The sequence below is a fragment of the Felis catus genome, chromosome D4, assembly GCF_018350175.1.
Source record: "Felis catus isolate Fca126 chromosome D4, F.catus_Fca126_mat1.0, whole genome shotgun sequence".
Lineage (NCBI taxonomy): Eukaryota > Metazoa > Chordata > Mammalia > Carnivora > Felidae > Felis > Felis catus.
Window position 1 is genome coordinate 86,078,217 of NC_058380.1, and position 22,370 is coordinate 86,100,586.

The 22,370-nt window shown below is 47.5% G+C and overlaps 1 protein-coding gene, 1 long non-coding RNA gene and 1 pseudogene across 5 annotated transcripts in view; 2 read left to right on the top strand and 1 right to left on the bottom strand.

The window, feature by feature from the left end:
* The first annotated feature begins 6,969 nt into the window (after nt 1-6,969).
* LOC101091821 lies at nt 6,970-7,715 on the top strand (annotated as a pseudogene).
* Nucleotides 7,716-7,905: 190 nt separating this feature from the next.
* LOC102900342 lies at nt 7,906-19,880 on the bottom strand. 2 transcript variants are annotated; one of them, XR_441757.5, is made up of 5 exons: nt 19,377-19,880; nt 12,129-12,277; nt 10,228-10,452; nt 9,847-9,916; nt 7,906-8,282 (listed from the first exon to the last, which is right to left on the bottom strand). It is a non-coding gene; the product is annotated as an uncharacterized LOC102900342 (long non-coding RNA). The 2 variants fall into 2 exon arrangements; XR_002148519.3 differs by having other exon boundaries at nt 10,228-10,527.
* STXBP1 (syntaxin binding protein 1) overlaps nt 18,451-22,370 on the top strand; it is a 74,171-nt gene continuing 70,251 nt past the window's right edge. For 2 of the 3 annotated variants that reach the window (XM_011288419.3, XM_019816566.2), the window contains exon 1: nt 18,451-18,656. In XM_011288419.3, coding sequence (XP_011286721.1) covers nt 18,620-18,656 — 37 coding nt within the window. In that variant the 5' untranslated portion in view covers nt 18,451-18,619. The remainder of the gene's footprint in view (nt 18,657-22,370) is intronic. The other variant, XM_011288421.3, reaches the window with a different exon arrangement.

The window sequence follows — 22,370 nt, forward strand, 5'->3', positions numbered from 1 at the left end:
GATCTATAGTTTTCTTTTCTTCTTTTTTTTTTTTTTTAATTGTGTTTTACTACTAAGGTAACATGAGTAAAATGGATTGTGAATTCTGTATTTTCCCAATGGTTTAGAATAGTTTAGGGGCACCTGGGTGGCTCAGTCTGACTTCGGCTCAGGTCATGATCTCATGGTTTGTGGTTGTGAGCCCTGCATCAGGCTCTGTGCTGATGGCTCAGAGCCTGGAGCCTGTTTCAGATTCTGTGTCTTCCTCTCTCTCTCTGTCCCTCCCCCTGCTCGCGCTCTGTCTCTTTCAAAACTAAATAAACATTAAAAAAAATTTAGAATATTTTATATAACCTCAGAATAATCTGATCTTTAAAGGCTAGATGGGGGCCCCTGGGTGGCTCAATCAGTTGAGCATCCAACTTCGGCTCAGGCCATGATCACATGAGTGAGTTCAAGCCCCATATTGGATTCTATACTGACAGTGCAGAGCCTGCTTGGGATTCTCCCTCTCCCTCTCTCTTTGCCCCTCTCCCACTCACACACTCTTTCTCCAAATAAATAAATAAACTTAAAAAAAAAAAAAAAGCTAGGGGCGCCTGGGTGGCTCAGTCAATTAAGTAACTGACTTGGGTTCAGGTCATGATCTCACAGCTCGTGGGTTCGAGCCCCGCATCAGGCTCTGTGCTGACAGCTCAGAGCCTGGAGCCTGCTTCAGATTCTGTGTCTCCTTCTCTGCCTCTCCCCTGCTTGTGTTCTCTCTCTCTCTCTCTCTCTCTCTCTCTCTCTTTCTGTCACTGTCTCTCAAAAATAAATAAACATTTCAAAAAATTTTAAAGTATAATTCCTTGGGGTACCTGGGTGGCTCAGTCGGTTAAGTGTCCAACTCTTGATTTTGGCTCAGGTCATGATCTCATGGTTCCTGGGATTGAGCCTTGTGTTGAGGTCTGAGCTGACAGTGCAGAGCCTGCTTGGGATTCTCTCTCTCTGCTCCTTCCCTGCTCGCACGGGCTCGCACTCTCTCTCAAAAATAAATAAATAAACATTAAAAAAATATGTTAGAGAAACAAATTGTGTCTCATAAGATTTAGGACATTCTTCTACATAAACAAAATCCCATTATCCCAAAGAAGAAAGTTCTATTATCCATCCAGGAAGAACTGGATGTAATAATAATATCTAGCACACTGTGTATATTCAGATTTCTCTAACTGTGCCAATAATGTCTTCTTAGCTGTTTTCTTTTTCCCTTTTAACTCCAGAATCTAATCAAGAAGTTTCCAGCATTTGGTTGTCACATTTCTTTAATTTTTGAATCTGGAACAGTTATGCCTCCCCCCCCCTTTCTTTTTTTAAACCTTTATTTATTTTTGAGACAGAGAGAGACAGAGCATGAATGGGGGAGGGTCAGAGAGAGGGAGACACAGAATCCGAAACAGGCTCCAGGCTCTGAACTGTCAGCACAGAGCCCGACGCGGGGCTCGAACTCACTGACCGCGAGATCATGACCTGAGCCGAAGTCGGATGCTTAACCGACTGAGCCACCCAGGCGCCCCCCTCCCCTTTTTAACTTTGATTTTTTAAAAGATTTTATTTAATTTATTTTTTTAAATAGGCTCCACATCCAGTATGGAGCCCAATTTGGGGCTTGAACTCCCAACTTTGATATCGAGACCTGAGCTGAGATCAAGAGTCTGACGCTTAACTGGTTGAGCCAGATTTTATTTTTGAAGTTTATTTATTAGGCCAGGCACCCCAGATTTTATTTTTGAAGTTTATTTATTTATTTATTTATTGAGAGAGTGTGTGTGTGCGTGCACGCGCATATGAGTGGGGGAGGGGAAGAGAGAGAGGGAGAGAATCCCAAGCAGGCTTTGGACTCCGTGCTGAGCCTGACTCAGGGCTTGATCTCACAACTGTGAGATGTGAGATCATGACTGACCTGAGCTATAGTCAAGAGTCAGACGCTAAACCAACTGAGCCACCCAGGCACCCCCTCCCAGAATTTATTTTTAAGTAATTTTTTTTAATGTTTATTTTTGAGAGAGAGAGAGAGAGAGAGTGCGCGGGGAAGGGGCGGGGGGGGGGAGGTGGTGGTGAGACACAGAATCTGAAGCAGGCTCCAGGCTCCGAGCTGTCAGCACCAAGCCCAATGCAGGGCTCGAACTCACAAACCTCGAGATCATGACCTGAGCTGAAGTCAGACGCCTAACCGATGGAGCCACCCAGGCACCTCAAATTTTTTTAAGTAATTTCTACACCCAATGTGGGTCTGGACCTCACAACTTTGAGATCGATAGTCTCATGCTCCAGTGACTGTGCCAGCCAGGTGCCCCATGACTTTCACTTTTTTTTTAGTCCAGGTCCATTGTCATGTAGGATATCCTACCATCTTAATTTGTCTGTTTCTTTAGGATTAGATTCAGGTTGAACATTTTGGGCCACAATACTACGCAACTGATGTTGAATATTTTCCATCACATCATCTTAGGAGGCATTTATTTTTTTATTGTTTTTTTTAAAGTTTGTTCGTTGGGGCACCTGGGTGGCTCAGTCAGTTAAGCGTCTGACTTCGGCTCAGGTCATGATCTCCCGGTCTGTGGGTTGGAGCCCCGCGTCAGGCTCTGTGCTGACAGCTCAGAGCCTGGAGCCTGCTTCGGATTCTGTGTCTCCCTTTGTCTCTGACCCTCCCCTGTTCATGCTGTGTCTCTCTCTGTCTCAACAATAAATTTAAAAAAACATTAAAAAAATTTTTTTAAAGTTTGTTTGTTAAAAAAAATTAATAAAAAAGGGGGGAAGCCTGGGTGGTTCAGTCGGTTAAGTGTCCGATTTTAGCTCAGGTCATGATCTTGCGGTCCCTGAGTTCGAGCCCCACATTGGGCTCTGTGCTGACAGCTCAGAGCCTGGAGCCTGTTTCAGATTCTGTGTCTCCCTCTCTCTCTGATCCTCCCCCATTCATGCTCTGTCTCTCTCTGTCTCAAAAATAAATAAACGTTAAAAAAAATTTTTTTTAACATTTGTTTATTTATTTATTTATTTATTTAGAGAGAATCCCAAGCAGGCTCTGCACTGTCATCAGGGAGCCCGACTTGGGGCTCGAACCCACGAACCGTTAGATCATGACCTAAGCTGAAACCAAGAGTCAGATACTTAACCAACTGAGCTAGGTGCCCGGGGATGCATTTAATATTAGTTTGTCTTATTTTTATTATTATTATTATTATTATTATTATATATTTTAAAGTTTATTTCTTTTGAGAGAAAGAGAGAGCACAGGGCGTGCGCAGAGAGAGCAGAAGAGGGGCAGAGAGAGAGAGAATCCCAAGCAAAGCAGGCTTTGCACTGTCCAGAAGCCCAAACACAGCTCGATCTCACAAACCATGAGATCATGAGCTGAACTGAAACCAAGAGTCAAACCAACTGAGCCACTCAGGCACCCCATCATTATTATTTTTTTACGATTTTATTTTTAAGTAATCTCTACACCCAATGTGGGACTCAACTCACAACCCAGAGATCAAGAGTCATACGCTCTACTGACTGAGCCAGATAGAGGCCCCAGTTTGTCTTATCATTGACCCAGAGTGTTTTAGAATGCAATCTCTTTAGTTATCTTTCTAATCTCTTCCATGATTCTTAGTCTGTTAAAATTTTCAACTTCTTAGGTCAATTTTGATAGTTTATATTTTGCAAAAAAATTCATCTATTTCGTTTTGTCATTCCAGCGTATTACCATATTTAAAAACAATAACATCCACACCTGTGTTTGTATGGCCTTCCTCATTCCTAATGTTGTATATTTTTGCTGTATCTCTTTGCTTTCTTTCTTTGGACTTACCTTTAGTTAAGATTTTTCTCATTGTGGTGCTCCGGGGTAGCTCAGTCAGTTGAGTGTCAGAGTCTCGATTTCGGCTCTGGTCATGCATGATCCTAGGGTCGTGGGATCAAGCCCAGCATTGGGCTCCATGCTGAGTGTGGAGCCTACTTGAGATTTTCTTTTTTTTTTTTTTAATTTTTTTTTTAACATTTATTTATTTTTGAGACAGAGAGAGACACAGCATGAACGGGGGAGGGGCAGAGAGAGAGAGAGACACAGAATCGGAAGCAGGCTCCAGGCTCTGAGCCATCAGCCCAGAGCCCGACGCGGGGCTCGAACTCACAGACCGCGAGATCGTGACCTGAGCTGAAGTCGGACGCTTAACTGACTGAGCCACCCAGGCGCCCCATAGATTTTCTTTATCTCTCTCCCTCTGCCCCTCTCCCAGGCTTGTGCACATGCTCTCTCTCAAAAAAATAATATATATGTATATATATATCATTTTATTTGTCTTTTCAAACCATTTTTTTTCTTTTCAAACAACTTTTATTTATTCTTTTAGTATTCCCCCCCCCCCCATTTCATTAATGTCAGCTTTCATCTTATTTTTCCCTCTCCTTTTTACTGGTTTTTCTAATTTCTTAGGTTGAATCTTTAATTCACTGATTTCCAGTGTTTTATAAATAAAAGTATTTAAGACTATTTTTCACCTGAGGACAACCTTAACAGTGTCCCATGGGGTTTTAGTAGGGAGAATTCTTTTCCTTCTTGAGATATTTTAACAATAAAGGTGTGCTGTATTACTTGTGTAATGAAAAATGAAGACAAAAAGACACAAAACCCAACCCCACCATTGTCCAATTATAGCATTGCAGGATTTCTCTGCTGCAGTCGGAGGGTGAACTGCAGGAATTAGGAACGGTGATGGGCACAGAAGTAGGAGAGGGTTTGGAGACAGGCACTCTCTCAGCATGACGAGGTTCAGAAGTTGGGTCACAGCAATAGCACTACTAGGAATTTACCCAAGGGATACAGGAGTGCTGATGCATAGGGGCACAGGTACCCCAATACTTATAGCAGTGCTTTCAACAACAGGAAAATTATGGAAAGAGCCTACATGTCCATCAACTGATGAATGGATAAAAAAGATGTGGTTTATACATACAATGGAATACTACGTGGCAATGAGAAAGAATGAAATCATGCCATTTGCAGCAATGTGGAAGGAACTGGAAGGTGTTATGTTGAATGAAATAAATTAGTCAGAGAAGGACGGATATCATGTTTTCACTCATATGTGGATCTTGAGAAACTTAACAGAAGACCATGCGGGAAGGGAAGGGGGAAAAATAGTTACAAACAGAGAGGGAGGGAGGCAAACCACAAGAGACTCTTAAATACAGAGAACAAACTGTGGGTGGATGGCCGTGGGGGAGAGGGGAAAATGGGCGATGGGCACTGAGGAGGGCACTTGTTGGGATGAGCACTGGATGTTGTATGTAAGCCAATTTGACAATAAATTACATTAAAAAAAAAAGGAGTTGGGTCAGCAGTAGGGGGGGCAGTGAAATATGGGTCTCATAGAAAAAGTGCAAATGGCAAGAGACTCATCTTCAGAGTAAAAGAGGTTTGTTTGTTTAAGCAATCAAAGAAAACACCAAGGGGGGGAAAAAAAGCAAGCCATAACCCATAATCCAGAAAGCAAAGCTCTGTCTCCACCATGAGACGCCATCAGCAGAAAGGTTGGGGGTATGTGGGGCTATTTTTATACTTCCAGCGAATCCTGGCAGAAAACTCCTTATAAATATGCTCAAACAGCTCTTGGGTGGTCGTGCTTTTGTCATGGAAGGCGGCAGACATTTTTTGGACCCAGGGTGGGATGTTGGAAACAGATGGCTTTGATTATTGGGAATCCATTCAACAAAATAATTGCTATTTTTATTTTGTATATTAAACATCTGCTCAAACAGCTCCTCTTGGATACAAGGCATGGATGTGATGTGTTTAAGGTCGGGGTGGGGGGTTGCGTATCAACAGCTAGGGAAAGGGTCACAGCCTGGAAGGAAGAGAAAGAAGGAGTTGGGGGTCAAGAAGACCCCACACAGGGATGCCCCGAGGGTCTCAGCAATGAGCCCTGAGCTTGTGGACAATCAGACCCAGGAATCAAAGCCTGCCTCCCCTGCTTGCCCAGTGACAGGCACCTGAGATACCGCCAGGGTGGGCAGCTGGTGAAGAAGGGAGGCAGCTCCCCAAGATGGACTCCCTTGTCTACCTGCTTCCTGACTCCGGGGAGAGAGCTGGAGACACCCAGCATGACTCAAGACAAGGAGCCGGGCCCAGGCTATGCATAAATGGAAAGTGGGGAAACTGATGTCCAGAGGGAAAAAGTGACTGGCTAGAGTCACCCAACGGAGCAGGACCAGACTGTGAGTGCTGGACTCCTGAGTCCCCCAGAGGTGAGAGTCGTGCTGGGTCTGAACCAGGGTGGGGAGGACTCTGGGTCCTGACTCTCCCTGGAGTAAGGCAGAAGTCGGCTGCTGTCAGGGAGAGGGGTGAGTGGGGGAAAGCGGGGGTGGGAAGACAGCAGACAAAGAGAGGAGGGAGAGGGAGGAGGGGCGTGGAGAGGAGACAGGAAGCTGGAGGGGCCAGAAAGACAGCCTGTGTTTAATTGGGAGTTGGGAGGGGTGGGCAATCCTGCTTTTTTTAGGCTACTGAGAGATTTTCAGGGTCTGCTTGACAGGACACTGGTGAGGGGGGTGGCATGTGATGAGGATCCCAGGGCACTCCGTCATGAGCTGGAGTGGGAGTTAAGGTATTGCTAAATAACACTCTAGATTCTAATCTAGAGCAGCCATCCTCCCAGCCACACTCAGAGCTGGGCAGACCCAAGTTTTGCAGGTAGAACCTTGAGGCTTCGACAGTATGGGGGGCTCCCTTTAAAAAATAAAACATTTGGGGTGCCTGGGTGGCTCAGTAGGTTGAGTGGCCAACTTCGGCTCAGGTTATGATCTCACGGTTCATGGGTTCGAGCCCCACGTCGGGCTTTGTGCCGACAGCACGGAGCCTGCTTTGGGTTCTCTGACTCCCTCTCTCTCTCTCTCTGCTCCTCCGCTGCTCACATTCTCTCTCTCTCAAAAATAAATGAACGTTAAAAAAAAGAAGAAAGGGGGAGACCGGAGATGTTGCAACTGGAGCAGCATGGCCAAGCCTTGTGGGGTGCGCCTGAGCGGGGAAGCCCGCAAACAGGTGGATATCTTCAGGCAAAATCTTTTTCAGGAGGCAGAGGAATTCCTCTACAGATTCTTGCCCCAGAAAACCATATACCTGAATCAACTCTTGCAAGAGGACTCCCTCAATGTGGCTGACCCGACCTCTCTCCGGGCCCCACTAGACATCCCCATCCCAGACGCCCCACCCAAGGATGATGAGATGGAAACAGATAAGCAGGAGAAGAAAGAAGTCCCTAAGTGTGGCTTTCTCCCTGGAAATGAGAAGGTTCTCGCCCTACTTGCCCTGGTTAAGCCAGAAGTGTGGACTCTCAGAGAAAAATGCATTCTGGTGATCACATGGATCCAGCACCTGATTCCCAAGATTGAGAGGATGGAAATGACTTTGGGGTGGCAATCCAGGAGAAGGTGCTGGAGAGGGTGAATGCAGTCAAGACTAAAGTGGAAGCCTTCCAAACAACCATTTCCAAGTACTTCTCAGAACGCGGGGATGCTGTGGCCAAGGCCTCTAAGGAGACTCAGGTCATGGATTACCGGGCCCTGGTACATGAGCGAGATGAGGCAGCCTATGGGGAGCTCAGGGCCATGGTGCTGGACCTAAGGGCCTTCTACGCTGAGCTTTATCATATCATCTGCAGCAACCTAGAGAAAATTATCACCCAAAGGGTGAAGAGAAGCCATCTATGTACTGAGCCCAGGGCCAGAAGGGAAATAAATGATCTACGCTTTGTATGGAAAAAAAAAGGAAGAAAGAGAAAACATTGGGGCACCTGGATGGCTCAGGTTATGATCTCAAGATTTGTGGGTTCGAGCCCCATGTCAGGCTCCACACTAACAGTGCAGAGCCTGCTTGGGACTCTCTGTGTCCCTCTCTCTCTGTCCCTCCCCTGCTCGCTGTCCTCTCTGTCTCTCTCTCTATCTCTCTCAAAATAAATAAATAAACTAAAGATAAAAAAGGTAGAGAAAACACAATTACAAAAAACAAAATTAGGCATGGGGTTTTGGAAGGGGCCTCTACCTCTGCTCAGCGCCTTCTCTGGTTTCTTCTCTCTCATCCTTTGTAAACCAAGGCCCACAACTCCCAGAGGGGGAGGTGGGAGCAGGTGATGTCAAGAGCATGGACTTGGAGGTCAGACAAACCTGGGCTGGAATTCTGGCTAAGCCACTTCCTGCGTGAGCCAGGCAAGTCACTTCAGTCTTGAGACCTCAGTTTTCTCATCTGTAAAATGGGCAGGATAATATTTGCCTCCTCAGAACCACTGTCAAAATAAAATAAAAGAGTAACACGTAGAGCACTTGGCACAGTGCCTACCATGTCACAAGCACTTAATAAATGGCATGCCTGATATGGCGTAAGCATTTGGTTTATGATTATAATAATCACCCAAAATGATTCAGTTTCACTTCAACTGGCACTTCTTCCAGGAAGTCCTTTGTCAAAAATTGAAGTATAGCATACATCCAGCAAGTACATGATTCAGTGTACAGCCTGGTGAACTTTTCCATAAAAATGCACCCAAGTTATCACCACCCAGATCAAGACACAGAGCATTAGGGCACCTGGCTGGCTCAGTCAGGGGAACGTGTGACTCGATCTTGGGGTTGTGAGTTCAAGCTGCACATGTGGAACGGAGTTTACTTAAAATTAAAAATTTTTAAAAAGGGGAGCCTGGGTGGTTCAGTTGGTTGGGCATCCGACTTCAGTTCAGGTCATGATCTCACAGTCCGTGAGTTCGAGCCCCGCATCGGGCTCTGTGCGACAGCTCAGAGCCTGATGCCTGCTTCGGATTCTGTGTCTCCCTCCCTCTCTGCCCCTCCCCTGCTCATGCTCTGTCTCTCTCTGTCTGAAAAATAAATAAAAACATTAAAAAAATTAAAAAAAAAAAAGACAGAGCCTCCGAGTCCCCTCATCTCTCTTCCCAGGGAGTATCCTTGCCTTCCATCCCCATGAGAAAGTCATTAACCTGAGCTCTACCATCATAGATTAGACTGTTCTTGAAGCTTTATATGCATGGACTCATAGCGTATCCTTCTGTGTCTGGCTCAAAGAAGTTCTGAACTATGTGGTTAAGAGTTCAGGCTTCAGGCTCAGTCACGCCTGGTTCAAATCCTGGTTCAGCCAAGCCTTTGCTATGTGCCTCAGGCTGTGCTATGTCTCAGTGTCTGCATCCGTGAAATGCACGTAAATCATCATACCTACCTGATAGAATTTCGAGGGAGATTAAATGAGATATTGTGCTTGAAGCATTTGGCAACCAAGGGTGCCCGAGAAGTGGCAGGGGCTGTTTGTATTCATCTCAGTTATGCTCAGCCCCTCCCGTGTCCGTCCCCAGGAGAGTCCCAGAGACTCCACGGCTGGCTCTGACCTGAACTATTGCCCTAGTCTCCCTTGGTGCCTTCAACTCCGACCCAGCCTGCTCTTAGCTGCTAAGTGGGCTGGGCCAACACGGCCACAGGTGGGTCACTGGGCGCCCCCACTGTCCCACGTGAACTCCAGCTCAGCCTTGAAGTCTCAACTTTGCCTTTCCCAGGAGTCCTTTCCAAATCCCTGGCTGGACTGGGTGCCCCTCTGCAGGCCTCCCTGGCTCCCCGTTCCTGCCCTGGCAGAGTACTCGGCCCTGCATTTTGTCACCCCGGAGTGCTCAGCGCCTGGCAGAGTGCCCAGCACACCACAGGCACTTGATGCATATTTCTTAAATGTTAAATGGATAAATAAATAAATAAATAAATGTCTCTCCCATATTTGAAAACCTTCCATGGGTCTCATGGAGAGAGAAATGAAGTCCAAACCACAGAGTGCTGTATTCTATGGTCCCTCCTCACCACATGGCATGGTTTGGATCCTTTCTCTTGTTGGCTGTGAGAGCTCGGACGAACGGCTTGGTTTCCTCATCTGTAAGATGGGGATAATAGTAGTAAATAACTCACAGGTGACCTTTAGGGTTCAATGAATTGATAAATGTGAAGAGCTTGGAATAGTGATTGACATAAGTATGTCCCACATATGCTAGTTGTTGTCCTCATCCTCTTATTCCCCCTCCTGTTCCCCCTCCTCCCCCTCCTCCCTCCCCCCCCCCTCCTCAACACTATTCTGCTGGGGGAGGGGTAGCCACCGGGCTATGCAGGGTGAGGGAGGGGACCTGGTGGCAGGACTGCTCCTTTTCTTTACCAGTCCTCATTTTCAGCCCCGTCCCTCACTCCTACCTTTGGAAGGACGTGGTACCAATGAATCCTGAGCCGTTCCAAGGTCCTGTGGTTGAGTCCGCTGGTCTCTTTTTGAAGATTCATGTTTCCACTTCCTCTTTTCTCCGCAGTCATGAATTACGTGCTGTTCATCTTCCAGACTTTTGTCGCTCATCTCCCATTCCCTCCTTTTTCTGTTCTTTGTGTCCTTGTGGATTTTAACTTCTTATAATTCCCCTGCTATTTCTTTAGCGGGGTTTCAGGAGGAAAAGGATTCCACATTATATAACCGGATCTATTTTTCTATAAACAAACAAAATTCTGAAACAAAACATTAACTGTTTATTCTTGGGGAAGGGGCACATGGGAATTTGCTTTATTACTTTTCTGTGTTTTTTTAATGTTTTGTTTAAAAAAAGAGAGGTTCTGGGCGCCTGGATGGCTTAGTCGGTTAAGCCTCCGACGCGATTTCGGCTCAGGTCATGATCTCATGGTTTGTGCGTTTGAGCCCCGAGTCAGGCTGAAGCCTGCTTGGCATTGTCTCTCTCCCCTCTCTCTGTCCCTACCCTGCAAGCTCTATCTCTCAAAATAAATAAATAAACTTAAAAAAAATTTTTTTTAAAGAGAGGCTCTCCTCTATTCAAAAAAGTGCCTTTGGTCCTGATCTGTGGTTCTAACTGTTCTTTTTTTTTTTTTTTTTTTTTTTTTCATCTTTCTTCCAGAAGAATAAGTCCATACCTTTTTGCAGGCTTGGAATTAGTCCTCAACTTTTTGCACAGTGACAAACATCCCAGGTCACCAGTGACTTTTCAACTGCCACAACCACTACAGTTTTCCTTTTTTTAATATTATTATTTTTTTTATTCTTGAGAGAGAGACAGACAGACAGACAGCACAAGCAGGGGAGAGGCAGAGAGAGGGAGACACAGAATTTGAAGCAGACTCCAGTCTCTGAGTTGTCAGCGCAGAGCCCAATGCGTGGCTTGAACCCAGGAACTGTGAGATCATGACCTGAGCCCAAGTCGGATACTTAACAGAATGAGCCACCCAGGCACCCCTCCTTTTTTTTTTTTTTAAGTTTATTTATTTTGAGAGGGTGAGAGACAGAGAGTGAGCTCTTGAGTGTATGTGCGCATGTGACTGTTCATGAGCAGGAGAGAGGCAGAGAGAAAGGGAGAGAATCTCAAGCAGGCTCTGTGCTGTCATTTCAGAGCCTGACACGGGGCTTGATCCCACGAACCGTGAGATCATAACCTGAACCCAAACCAAGAGTTGTATATTTCACCAATTGAGCCACCCAGGTGCCCTGGAAGTTTTTCATTTTTACTGGAGCTTTGCAGCATGATGTGGTGTTGGGTCTCCTGGCTTTGTGCCCTCCTGGCCCACCCATACTTCTCTGGCCTTTTCCCTTCTGCCTCCTTCGGTGTCTGCTCCTTTTGCTCAGTCCCTACCCCCTTTTTGTAGAGGCAGGGGAGGTGCAGAAGAGAGGGAGAGAAAGAAAAGATAATCCTTATTTTTTATTATTTTTTAATGTTTATTTATTTTTGAGAGACAGAGCATGAGTGGGGGAGGGCAGAGAGATCGGGAAACAGAATCCGAAGCGGGCTCCAGACTCTGAGCTGTCAGCACAGAGCTGGACGCGGGGCTTGAACTCACAGGCGCTGAGATCATGACCTGAGCTGAAGTCGGACGCTTAACCGACTGAGCCACCCAGGCGCCCCTATTTTAAAATAATTCTTAGGGGGCGCCTGGGTAGCTCAGATGGTTAAGTGTCTGATTCCTGATTTCCACTCAGGTTATGATCACACAATTCGTGAGCCCCACGTGTGGCTCTGCCCCTGCCTGGGATTCTCTCTCTCAAAATAAACAAACGTAAAAAAGTAATAAAAATAAATAATTCTTAAGTAACCACCATTACTCACTAATGGTATCTGTGCATCTTCTCAGACCTTGCAATCACATGGGACATCGGACATCAACTCTCATTTTCTGTTCCACCTTGACTTACAGGAGTTATTTGCTTCTTGTCGCATCAATTGATGAAAACCCACATTTACAAAGATACAATGTCCTAGAAAAGAATGTAGTAAAGCTTAATGCTGAAATTGTTAACTATTTCCAGCTACTAGTTTTCACAGTGTCCAACAGATGACATTGTTTCTCTCCAGAATTTAAAATATTTTACTATGCTCCTGTTAATTTGCTGTGGCACCCCAGGGTGCCTGAGCACACAGTTTGGGAACCATGGGTCTATGCTCTTTTCTTTGGATTCGATCTTTCTCTCCTCAGCTTCTGGACTCAGCTCAAATGCTACTTCTTCCACGAATCTTTCTGGCCAAACTGGCCAGAAGCAAAACACACCTAAACAAAACTATTTCCCCAGTTGGAATGAAAATTCCTTCCTCTGGGATCTTACGACAATTTAACGTAAAGCGTAAAGTGTAAAAGATACAAATTGTTCTCTGATATCCACAATGTAAAAAATGCCACATTTCTTTATTTTTCTAAATCAGAATAAAACCAGCTTTAAGCCCCCACTGGCTGAGGTCACTGGGACTTCTCGTATCTGGCATTTGGGAGTAGCTCTTTCCTTGTTCCTACGGTTTTCACAGTCCAGGCAAGTCTGAACTGCCCCTATCAGCTGTCCATGGAGGCTTCCTCTGAAGGGTTCACCAGTTCATTCAAAAGTGGCTGGCCCTAATCTCTGCCGCAGAGCCAGGCTGAGCAGAGGGACTCTTTCTTGACCGTCAAGACTGTGTGGGAAGCATTCACACCACTGCTGCCCCTGTCCAGAGCCCTGCCCCCAATGGGACTCTATGTGAGCAGGGTAAAATCCAGTGCCTCTCTGGGGACCTGTTGCATGGCAGAATCCAACCTTTCCCCTTTGGGAAGAGGTATTAGTCCCTCAGAATTTAGATGCAGGTGGCTTGGGGGCCGGATGTGTCCCTCCGATGTTTGGCCAATGTGGTGTTATTAAAAAAATAATCTTCCTTTCTTATTTATGTATTAAAAAATTTTTAATGTTTATTATTTTTGAAAAAGGGCGAGACAGAGGGCAAGCAGGGGAGGAGGGGCAGAGAGAGAGGGAGACACAGAATCGGAAGCAAGGCTCCAGGCTCTGAGCTGTCAGCACAGAGCCCAACGCAGGGCTGGAACTCACAGACCATGAGATCATGACCTGAGCTGAAGTCAGCTGCTTAGCCGACTGAGCCACCCAGGTGCCCCTAATCTTTTTTTTTTTTAATTTATTTTTATTCTGAGAGAGAGAGAGAAAGAGAGAGAGAGAAAACATGAGTGGGGGGCGGGGAGCAAACAGAGAAAATCCCAAGCAGGCTCCATGCTATCAGCACAGAGCCTGATGTAGGGCTTGAACTCACCAACCATGAGATCGTGACCTGATCCGAAATCAAGAGTTGCATGACCAAACCAATGCGCCACCTAGACACCCCTAAAGATTATTTTTTAGTCCACTGTGATACTTAACCATTGGGAGATGTCACAATTCCTACAGTCAAGATTCTAGGTCGCCGCATGGAAACTATTGATTGGAGCTGAGTAAGGACTCCCCTCTGGGCAAGGTATATGGTCTGCAGTTGTCTTATCTGTGGTGTCCTCACCTCTGCATGGCCTCTACAGTCCTTTGAATTTGAGACCCTGGCCTAGACTTTGAAAACAAAGCCCTTTTGATATTATTTTCTGACCTCAGATACAAAAATCTGTTAACTCACTCTTGGAGGGCAAGGATCTACCAAACTCAAGAACTCCAAGCCCAGCGTCTCTTTGTAGGTGCTGGGATGGTGGGTGGCTGCAATGGACACAATTACTTTTTAATTCTCTGCCAATGAATCCACAGCAGCAAAAGAGGCAAGACACAGCCTCATGTTATGTCACTTTTAAGGATATTAATAGCTAACATGCACTGGGTCCTGACTAGGTTCCCAGTCCTAGGTAAAAAATCTTGTAAATATTATTTTGTTTAATTCTTTAGAAACTGCTTTTTTTTTTTTTACATTTTTTAAAATGTTTTTATTTATTTTTGAGACAGAGAGAGACAGAGCATGAGCAGGGGAGGGGCAGAGAGAGAGGGAGACACAGAATCTGAAACAGGCTCCAGACTCCGAGCTGTCTGCACAGAGCCCGACGCGGGGCTTGACCGCAGAGTGTGAGATCATGACCTGAGCTGAAGTCGGATGCTTAACCGACTGAGCCACCCAGGTGCCCCTAGAAACTGCTTCTAAAAGAATGTAGCGGAAACCACAGGGTGCCTGGGTGGCTCAATGGGTTAAGCATGGGACTATCAGCTCAGGTCATGATCTCAGAATCCTTGAGTTCGAGCCCCTTGTCAGGCTCTGTGTCGACAGCTCAGAACCTGGAGTCTGCTTCAGATTCTGTTGTCTCCCCCTTTCTCTGCCCCTCCCCTGCTCACACCCTTGTCTCTCTCAGAAACAAAATAAAAACATTAAAAAAATTTTTTTTTAAATAAATAAAATAATGTAGGGGAATCTAAATGCCCAGTGTTCATGAGAACGGGTGGGGGTTAACATGGAAAAATGCAGCTGATGATGCAGCTTAAAAGAAGGGAGGTAGGTGCAAGCTCAGAGACCGTGGGAGAAGAGGCCTGGACCTGGACCCAGGGCTCTCCAACAGGCCCTGGGTATGCGGGGGACCCAAGCCACTGGATCCACAGTATAACCAGGTTTCGTGGCAGCAACTGTACCCCATTTCTTCCGTCTCAACTTGGTCTGCCCCATTGCCTATTCTGGCTCGTCTGTCCCTCTCTCCCCTCCTTTGGTCACTCCACGCTGTTCCCCGTCCTTATCCCAAACCTCCAGCGCTCCACTCTGCATCCATCCCCCCACCTGCTTATCTCCTGTTGGTGCAGTGGCCAAGCCACAAACAGGCTCTCTGCCGTCACATGACCCGTGCGTAAATCACAGGACTCGGCCTACCCCCAGCGGCTGGTCCGCACCAGGGCTCTGCAGAGCCTGCAGGCCGCGCATGCGCAGCTGCAAGCGCACCTGCCGGGCAGCGGACCATCCCAGCGCTTCCTGCGGCCGCAGCCCCGCCCCGCGCTCAGGCTGGGCTGGCTGCTTACGTATTCCCTAGAGATCCAAGTTCCGTTTGTTGCTACTCTTCCAGCAAACAGTCTACACAGCCAACCCTTCTCCTTAGGTCATGACACGGGGACCGCGACTGGGTGTTGGACGTTTTTCCCTGGGCATCAGGAAGTCAGAGCACGAGTCCCGGGTCTGCGCTTAGAGCCACGTGACCTTGGGCAAGTGACTTGACCTCCCTATGCACGAGGAAAATTAAATAATGAGAGCACTGACCTCATGGGGCTATAGTGAAAATTCATGAGAGCCCTTTGCGTGGTGCGTGGGATGTATCAAATGTATACGCAAATAAGGAATACAGAGCAAAGGGGGATTTTACCTTAGCGTGTAGGTCATCTTGCTGGCCTCTCTGAGGCCAAGAAGTTTTCCTGTCTTTGTTTCACAGACTTGGAAAGCAAGGCTCAGAGATGTCAAAGAGGTCTCATGCCAGGTCTTGGATTCCACATCCAGGAAGATTCCAATCTACCACCCCGGGGTTGGGTTCCTGGGTGAGTTCACAGACTGTCACCCCACCTGCTTTTTCAACCATCCTATTTAGAATAACATCCGTTCTGATTTTTGCCATCCCTAGTGAACATCTCAGGTACACATCTACAGGAAAAGATTTCTTTTTTTGTCCTTCCTTCTGCAGAAAATAACAAGCTGCTATATATATATTTTTTGCCTGTGACCTCTGAGGAAGTCCCCACACAGATTCCAGGCTACCAAAATGTCCTGGAGCCCTGCAGTGAGGCCTACTCCTGGGGGTTTTCCTCTCTTTCCTGCCCATCAGACTCTCCTCCAGTCACACAGGTCCCCTCTCCGATCCTGGAAAAGCCACACTCTTTTCTGGCACTTGGTTTTTGCATTTTCTGGGACACTCTCCCAGCACTCTCTTGCTCCCTGTTACTCATGTAAGGAGGCCTGCCCTGACTGTACCACACCAGGTCCACTGAGTCAGGTGCTCTGTCACTCATTCTCACAGCCCCTGTCCTGCTTCAGCACTTATTAGGACAGTGACTCAATGCTGTGTCTGACTTCTTGATTCCTGTCTTGTTTCCTCAGCTAGAATACTGGCTCCTTGAGGGCAGTCTCTGCTGGCTAAGGGGTGGGGGTGGGGGTGGGGGTGCATGCAGCATTAAAGTGCATCCTCGGCTCCCTCACAGTTACAAATTATCTCCTCCTCTGAATGCACCCTGAGACTATTAATACCTTGGGTAAAAGGCAGAGCCTAGACTGGAAAATGATAGGCATGTGAAAGTTCTGTTGGGGTAGATTGGGGTGGGAATGAGAAGGTGGTCACATCTTCCTGCCCTGGGGCTGATAGCAGAACTCGAAGTGTGGCCTGTTGTCCTGGCTCTGCCATTGTTCATTGTGCGGGACCTCTGGAAAGTCCTCCTTTGGCCTCAGCTTCTTTAGCTGTTGCTCAGTATAAAATAATGATTCAGAATTGAGATTCTGGAATTGGGTCTTTGTCACTTACTAGCAAAGCACTTATCTGAATCTCAATATCTTCATCTGTAAATATTATTACCTTTTTTTTTTAAGTTTATTTATTTTGGGGGGGGGAGGGGGAGAGAGACAATCTTGAGCAGGCTCCACACTGGCAGCGAGGAGCCGGATGCCGGGCTTGAACTCAACAACTGTGAGATCATGACCTGAGCTGAAATCAAGAGTCAGTCACTTAATCAACTGAGCCACCCGGGCCCCCTATTTTTAATAATATTAAGAGGACTTAGCTCACAGAGTTGTTCCAAAATTTTAATGAGTATTCACTGATTTTATGAACATTAGCTCTTCTGTCCTTTTTGGTTTTTAATTGGCTCAACTCATTCGCTTTTCTTTGAGGTCAGAGGTGAGTCCTGTGCCACATTTGAAAAGTAACCTCCCTCATCAACAAAGAAAGTCCACCCAAAACTGACCTGGGATCACTTTGGTAACATGGACTCCTGTAAGGAGATGCTGAGACCTGAGACGTCCTGCAGCATGTTCCTATCAGATTTGGCACTTAGAAATTTCTAGTCTTTGCAGGGTGCCTGGCTGGCTTAGTCCATAGAGCATACGACTCTTGATCTCAGGGTTGTGAGTTGGAGCCCCACATTGGGTGTGGACATTACTTAAAAATGAAGTCTTATGGGGCGCCTGGGTGGCTCAGTTGGTTAAGCATCGACTTCGGCTCAGGTCATGATCTCAGGGTCGACTTCGGCTCAGGTCATGATCTCAGGGTCTGTGCCGACAGCTCAGAGCCTGGAGCCTGCTTGGGATTCTGTGTCTCCCTCTCTCTCTGCCCCTCACCCACTCGCTGTCTCTCTCTCTCTCTCTCTCACTCTCTCACAAAATAAATAAACATTAAAAAGTGAAGTCTTATTAAAAAAAAAAAAAAAAGAATTTTCTAGCCTTTGAGTGCCCAGAGACTTGGATAGGTGTCTGTATTGTACATGGCTGCAGCTCCAATGCCCAGAATAGTAGCTTGTGTGTAGTAGTGGTGGGAGACCAGTAAATATTTGTCAGTGACTATTACACAGCCTGAGAGCAACTCTAGTGCTCAATTCTCGTAGCCTCAGGTTTTGTTTTTTTTTTCCATCTGAGAATGGAGATTAAAAACAATGCTTAATTACTGGGGATTTGATGAGATGATGCAGTCAGACGCTCAGCATGGAGCCTGACACACAAGAGCTCAGTGAATGGTGGCTATGTGGATATAGGTACCGGGAGAAAGATAACGTCGATAAACCTCCAGTTATGTTGTGGTTAGGAGGCTCTGAGTTCCTAATGTGGGCAAGGGGGGAAATGGAGGGTTCCCAGAAAGAGGAAAGACAGGACGTAACGCGGTTTCAGGACGACGGAGCTCGTCAGTAGCCCGTGGCCAGGTGCGGAGGCGGCGGCGGAGACTTTAGGACCCTGCGCCCTGGGAGCGCGCGACTGGCCGGGTGCGCGCGGCGCGTGAGGTGAGGGGGAGGGCGCGGCTTTCGCGCCAGCCAGGAACCGCCTCGCGCCCAGCCGCATCTCGGCGGGCGGGGCCGAGCCCCCGGGCCGCAGTGCGATTGGCGGAGGCGCGCGGGTGACGGGGACGGCTGGCACGAGGCCCCGCCCCCGGCCGGCCCCGCCCGCGCGCGCGCGCGCGCGCGCGCGCGCGCCGGCAGGTCGGCAGCCTCACTCTGGTTCGCGTCGCGCCTCCGCGCCGAGTCCGCGCTTCAGTCGAGCCCGAGCGAGGCTGCGGAGCGGAGGGCTGCGGCCAGCAGAGCGCGCTGACCTGGGGAGGCGCCGTGTCCGCGGGCGTCGCTTGAGGAGACTCGGTGCCCGAAGAGTCGCGCAGCACGATGGCCCCCATTGGCCTCAAAGCCGTGGTCGGAGAGAGTAAGTGGAGTCGGGGTCCTCCCGCAGGCGAGGGCTGCGGCTGCCCGGCAGGAGCGGGGCGCCGTACCTGCCGCGGCGCCTGGCCTCCACGCCGGCGGCTCGCCCCGCCCGACCGGGGGCTCCGGGCTGGGAGGGTCCCGTTATTTCGGCGCCGCCCTCCTCGCAGGGAAGTCCCTCCTGGCCTCCAGCGGCCCGCGCCCGCTTCCCTGCTTCCCCCGCTCTCCGCTTCCCGCATTCCTCCCCCTGCATCCCACCCCTCCCCTGTTCACCCCATCCTCTTTCACCCATCCCTCCTCTTCATCCCCACTCCTCGCTTGCCTCTTTACTCGCATCCCCCTTCACCCCATCGCTCCCTCCTCGCCCCCATTTCTCTTTCACCCCATCCCCCTTCACGCCATTCCTTCTTCCTCCCCCTTCACCCCGAGCACCCCATCCCTCCCCTTCGCCTCGCCTGTATCCCCTGCAGCCCATCACCCTCCCCTTCCTCACCCATCACCCTCCCCTGCACCCCCGTTCTTCACTCCCATCACCTCCCCCCCTTCCCTTCTCCCCTTCCTTCTTTATTCCCCGAGCTCCCTGATTCCATTCCGTTTTCTGCCTCCAGTCCCTCCCTCTTTCCCACTCTGCTGGGTGAATCGTGACGGGCGAGATCGCGGCCCGCGCCGCCACCCCCACCCCCTCCGGGAGCCCGGGCCGCGGTCCCCGGCTGCGGAGACCCACCTGGGAGCCGCTGGGCGCGCACCGGCTCCGACGCGCCGCTCGCCCAGCCTGGGCCGCCGCTGGGGAGGAGCTGCCTGTTTTTCCAAAGGCTTGGCTCTGCAGGGCTGAGGCCGCCTCTCTCCTCCTCCCGTTCCGGGGTCGTGGCTGCAAGGGCGGGGTCTTATCTGGGTCCCGAACCCTCTTAAATCACTCGGGAGAGGCGGAAAGCTTTGGCGTGCGGCGGGAGGAGCGGCCCTGCCCTGCCCAGCACCGCAGTCTGCAGTCTCCCTTCCCTGTTGGCAGGACTCAGCCCTTGCTTGGCTGGACGTTTCGGGCAGTCCAAACCACGGTTGCAGGGAAATGGTTGTTGATGGGTTTGGATGAAAGGCTCAGCGTAAATGGATTTTTAAAAATGGATGTTGGTGAGTGTCGGCTGCAGCGGAGTGAGGGCTGGTGGTGATAATATTTGGAAACGGCGTCCTCGGCGCTAAGTAGGATTGATGATTGGTGTAGGCAGATAGTGCCTCTTCAATATTTTGGGCCTGTCTTTAATAAAAAACGTGTAGGGATTTCCGTGACTTTCGGTACCTCTTTCGGATTTAGAAAATTAAAGCTGGACTTTTCTCTGCACGAGAGGATAAAAAAGGAAAGAGAATAAAAGTGGAAATTACAGTTTCCTTTCCAGTGATTCTATTATTATAGGGCTCTCCCGTCCAACATTTAAGGCCGGGTAGCGTTCCTTCTGAACGTCATAACTGTTTTTCTTCCCCGTATTTTCTGTTGGTATATAGGAAATATTCTCACTTGTTTTACACCCTTACCTCACCTATAGCATCAGAAGAAAATTGTCATAAAAACTGAACCCCACATGAGCACTTTTTAAAAAGTGCCCACAATAACACCTGCCTTCCTCATGCATAAAGTTTCTGAATCATATACATCCTATTTCCTTAGGAGAATCAAGGCATTTAGGGCTGGAAGAGGACCCATGAGGGATCCTCTAATGTCATTTTACCTGTGGGAAAGAAATGGAGGCTCAGAGCAGTTAAATGACTTGCCAAAATCAGTGTTAATTAATTTTTTAAAACCTCATGTCCATTTACTTGCAACGTTTGTAAAAAATAACTACCTTTGTTACTCTATACATACAATTTCCTTCCAGAAGCCATTTTAAAGCGTTTTGAAATACAGAATGTTATGTTACATGTTACATTCTTTCAAATGTTGGATTTGAATATTGTGCCTTTGAGACAAAAACCCTAAGTGTTATAGAAGCAAGTTTTTGCATCCTTTTGCCAGGACCTTTGTTCATGCAGGTAGCTCCTTAGAAGCCGTTCCCTTTTTTAGAAGCAGCATAAAGGCTAAAAAAAAAAAAATCATGAATGCAATATGGCCAAAATGTCTTAAAATTGTTTTTAGTGTTTATTAAATTTTGATAGAAAGACAGAAAGTGAGCAGGGGAGGGACAGAGAGAGAGGGAGACACAGAATCAGAAGTAGGCGCCAGGCTCCAAGCTGTCGGCACAGAACCCGACTCGGGGCTCGAACTCACGGACCGTGAGATCATGACCTGAGCCAAAGTCAGACGCTCAACCAACTGAGCCACCCAGGCGCCCCAATATGGCCAAAATTTCTTTACTGAAGTAAAGCAAAGCCACTGCTTATGAAAATCAAATCAGTTTTATATATAAAATTGGTGAATGTGTGAACAGCATCTGTTCTTTTTCTTTTTTTCTTTTAAAAAAAATTTTTAAAAATGTTTATTTTTGAGAGAGAGTGTGAACCGGGGAGGGGAAGAGAGAGAGGGAGACACCAAATCTGAAGCAAGCTGTCAGCACAGAGCCTGATGTGGGGATCAAACCCACGAACTGTGAAATCATGACCTGAGCCAAAGTCGGACACTTCACTGACTGAGTCACCCAGGCGCCCCAGCACAATTGAGCCGTGTATAAATTTTGGGAAAAAATATAATTGCAATTCTTTGTAAATGACACAGGTTAATTCTGGCTCCCAATTTTGAATGAGGTTTTTAGTGTTTCTTTCTCTAAAAATAAAATAAAATAAAGATTTTTTTAAACCAACATGTCCCCTGCACAGCTTGGTCTTCCCAATTTAAATTAACACCTGATATTGTTGATGATCATATTTCCTCATTTTATTTTCTTGTAGCATTTAAAATGAATTGAAAGATCTGGTTCAGTTTTTTGTTTTGTTCGTGTGGGGGTTTTTGCATTTCTTTGATTGTTTCATCCACTCGAATGTGACTTCCAGGAGAGCAGGGTCTTTATCTTACATGTTCACCACTGTACTCCATGCCAAGAGCAGTGGCTGACTCACAATCAGCCATCAGTAAATGTTTATTAAATGAATGAGTGAAGGATATACAGTGGACAGCAAGATAAATGTAGTTTTTGGCTTCTTGTCACATTTTTTTTTTTTTTAATGTGTATTTTTGAGAGAGAGAGAGAGAGAGAGAGAGAGAGAGAGAGACCGAGTGCTAGTGGGGAAGGGGCAGAAAGAGAGGGAAACACAGAATCAGAAGCAGGCTCCAGGCTCCGAGCTGTCAGCACAGAGCCTGACGCGGGGCTCAAACTCAACATCCATGAGATCATGACCTGAGCCGAAGTGGGAAGCTTAACCGACTGAACCATCCAGGCGACCCATTCTTGTCGCATCTTTTTGAGTTAAGTTTTAGAGCGGCAGTAGGTACAGGCACAACAGAAGTAGAGGAGGTAGGTCAACTTTAAGCTGTTCATTCAGCAGTGTTTGTTCACAGCCTGCTAGAACCATGGGAGACTAAAATATGGGACACTCATATTGTTGTGATGGACATAGACAATGCTGAGGAGCTTTCTCTGCTAACCCCAGGTTTTCCCTGTCACCCCCGTCACTTCCCCCACACAGGATATACTCAGTGTATTATACTTCTTTGTTGTTAGCCTTGCCCAGCTAGACCAGAAGTTCTTGGAGGGTAGAGTAAAACCTGGTCTTACTCTTTTGTTTTTAAGTTTATTTA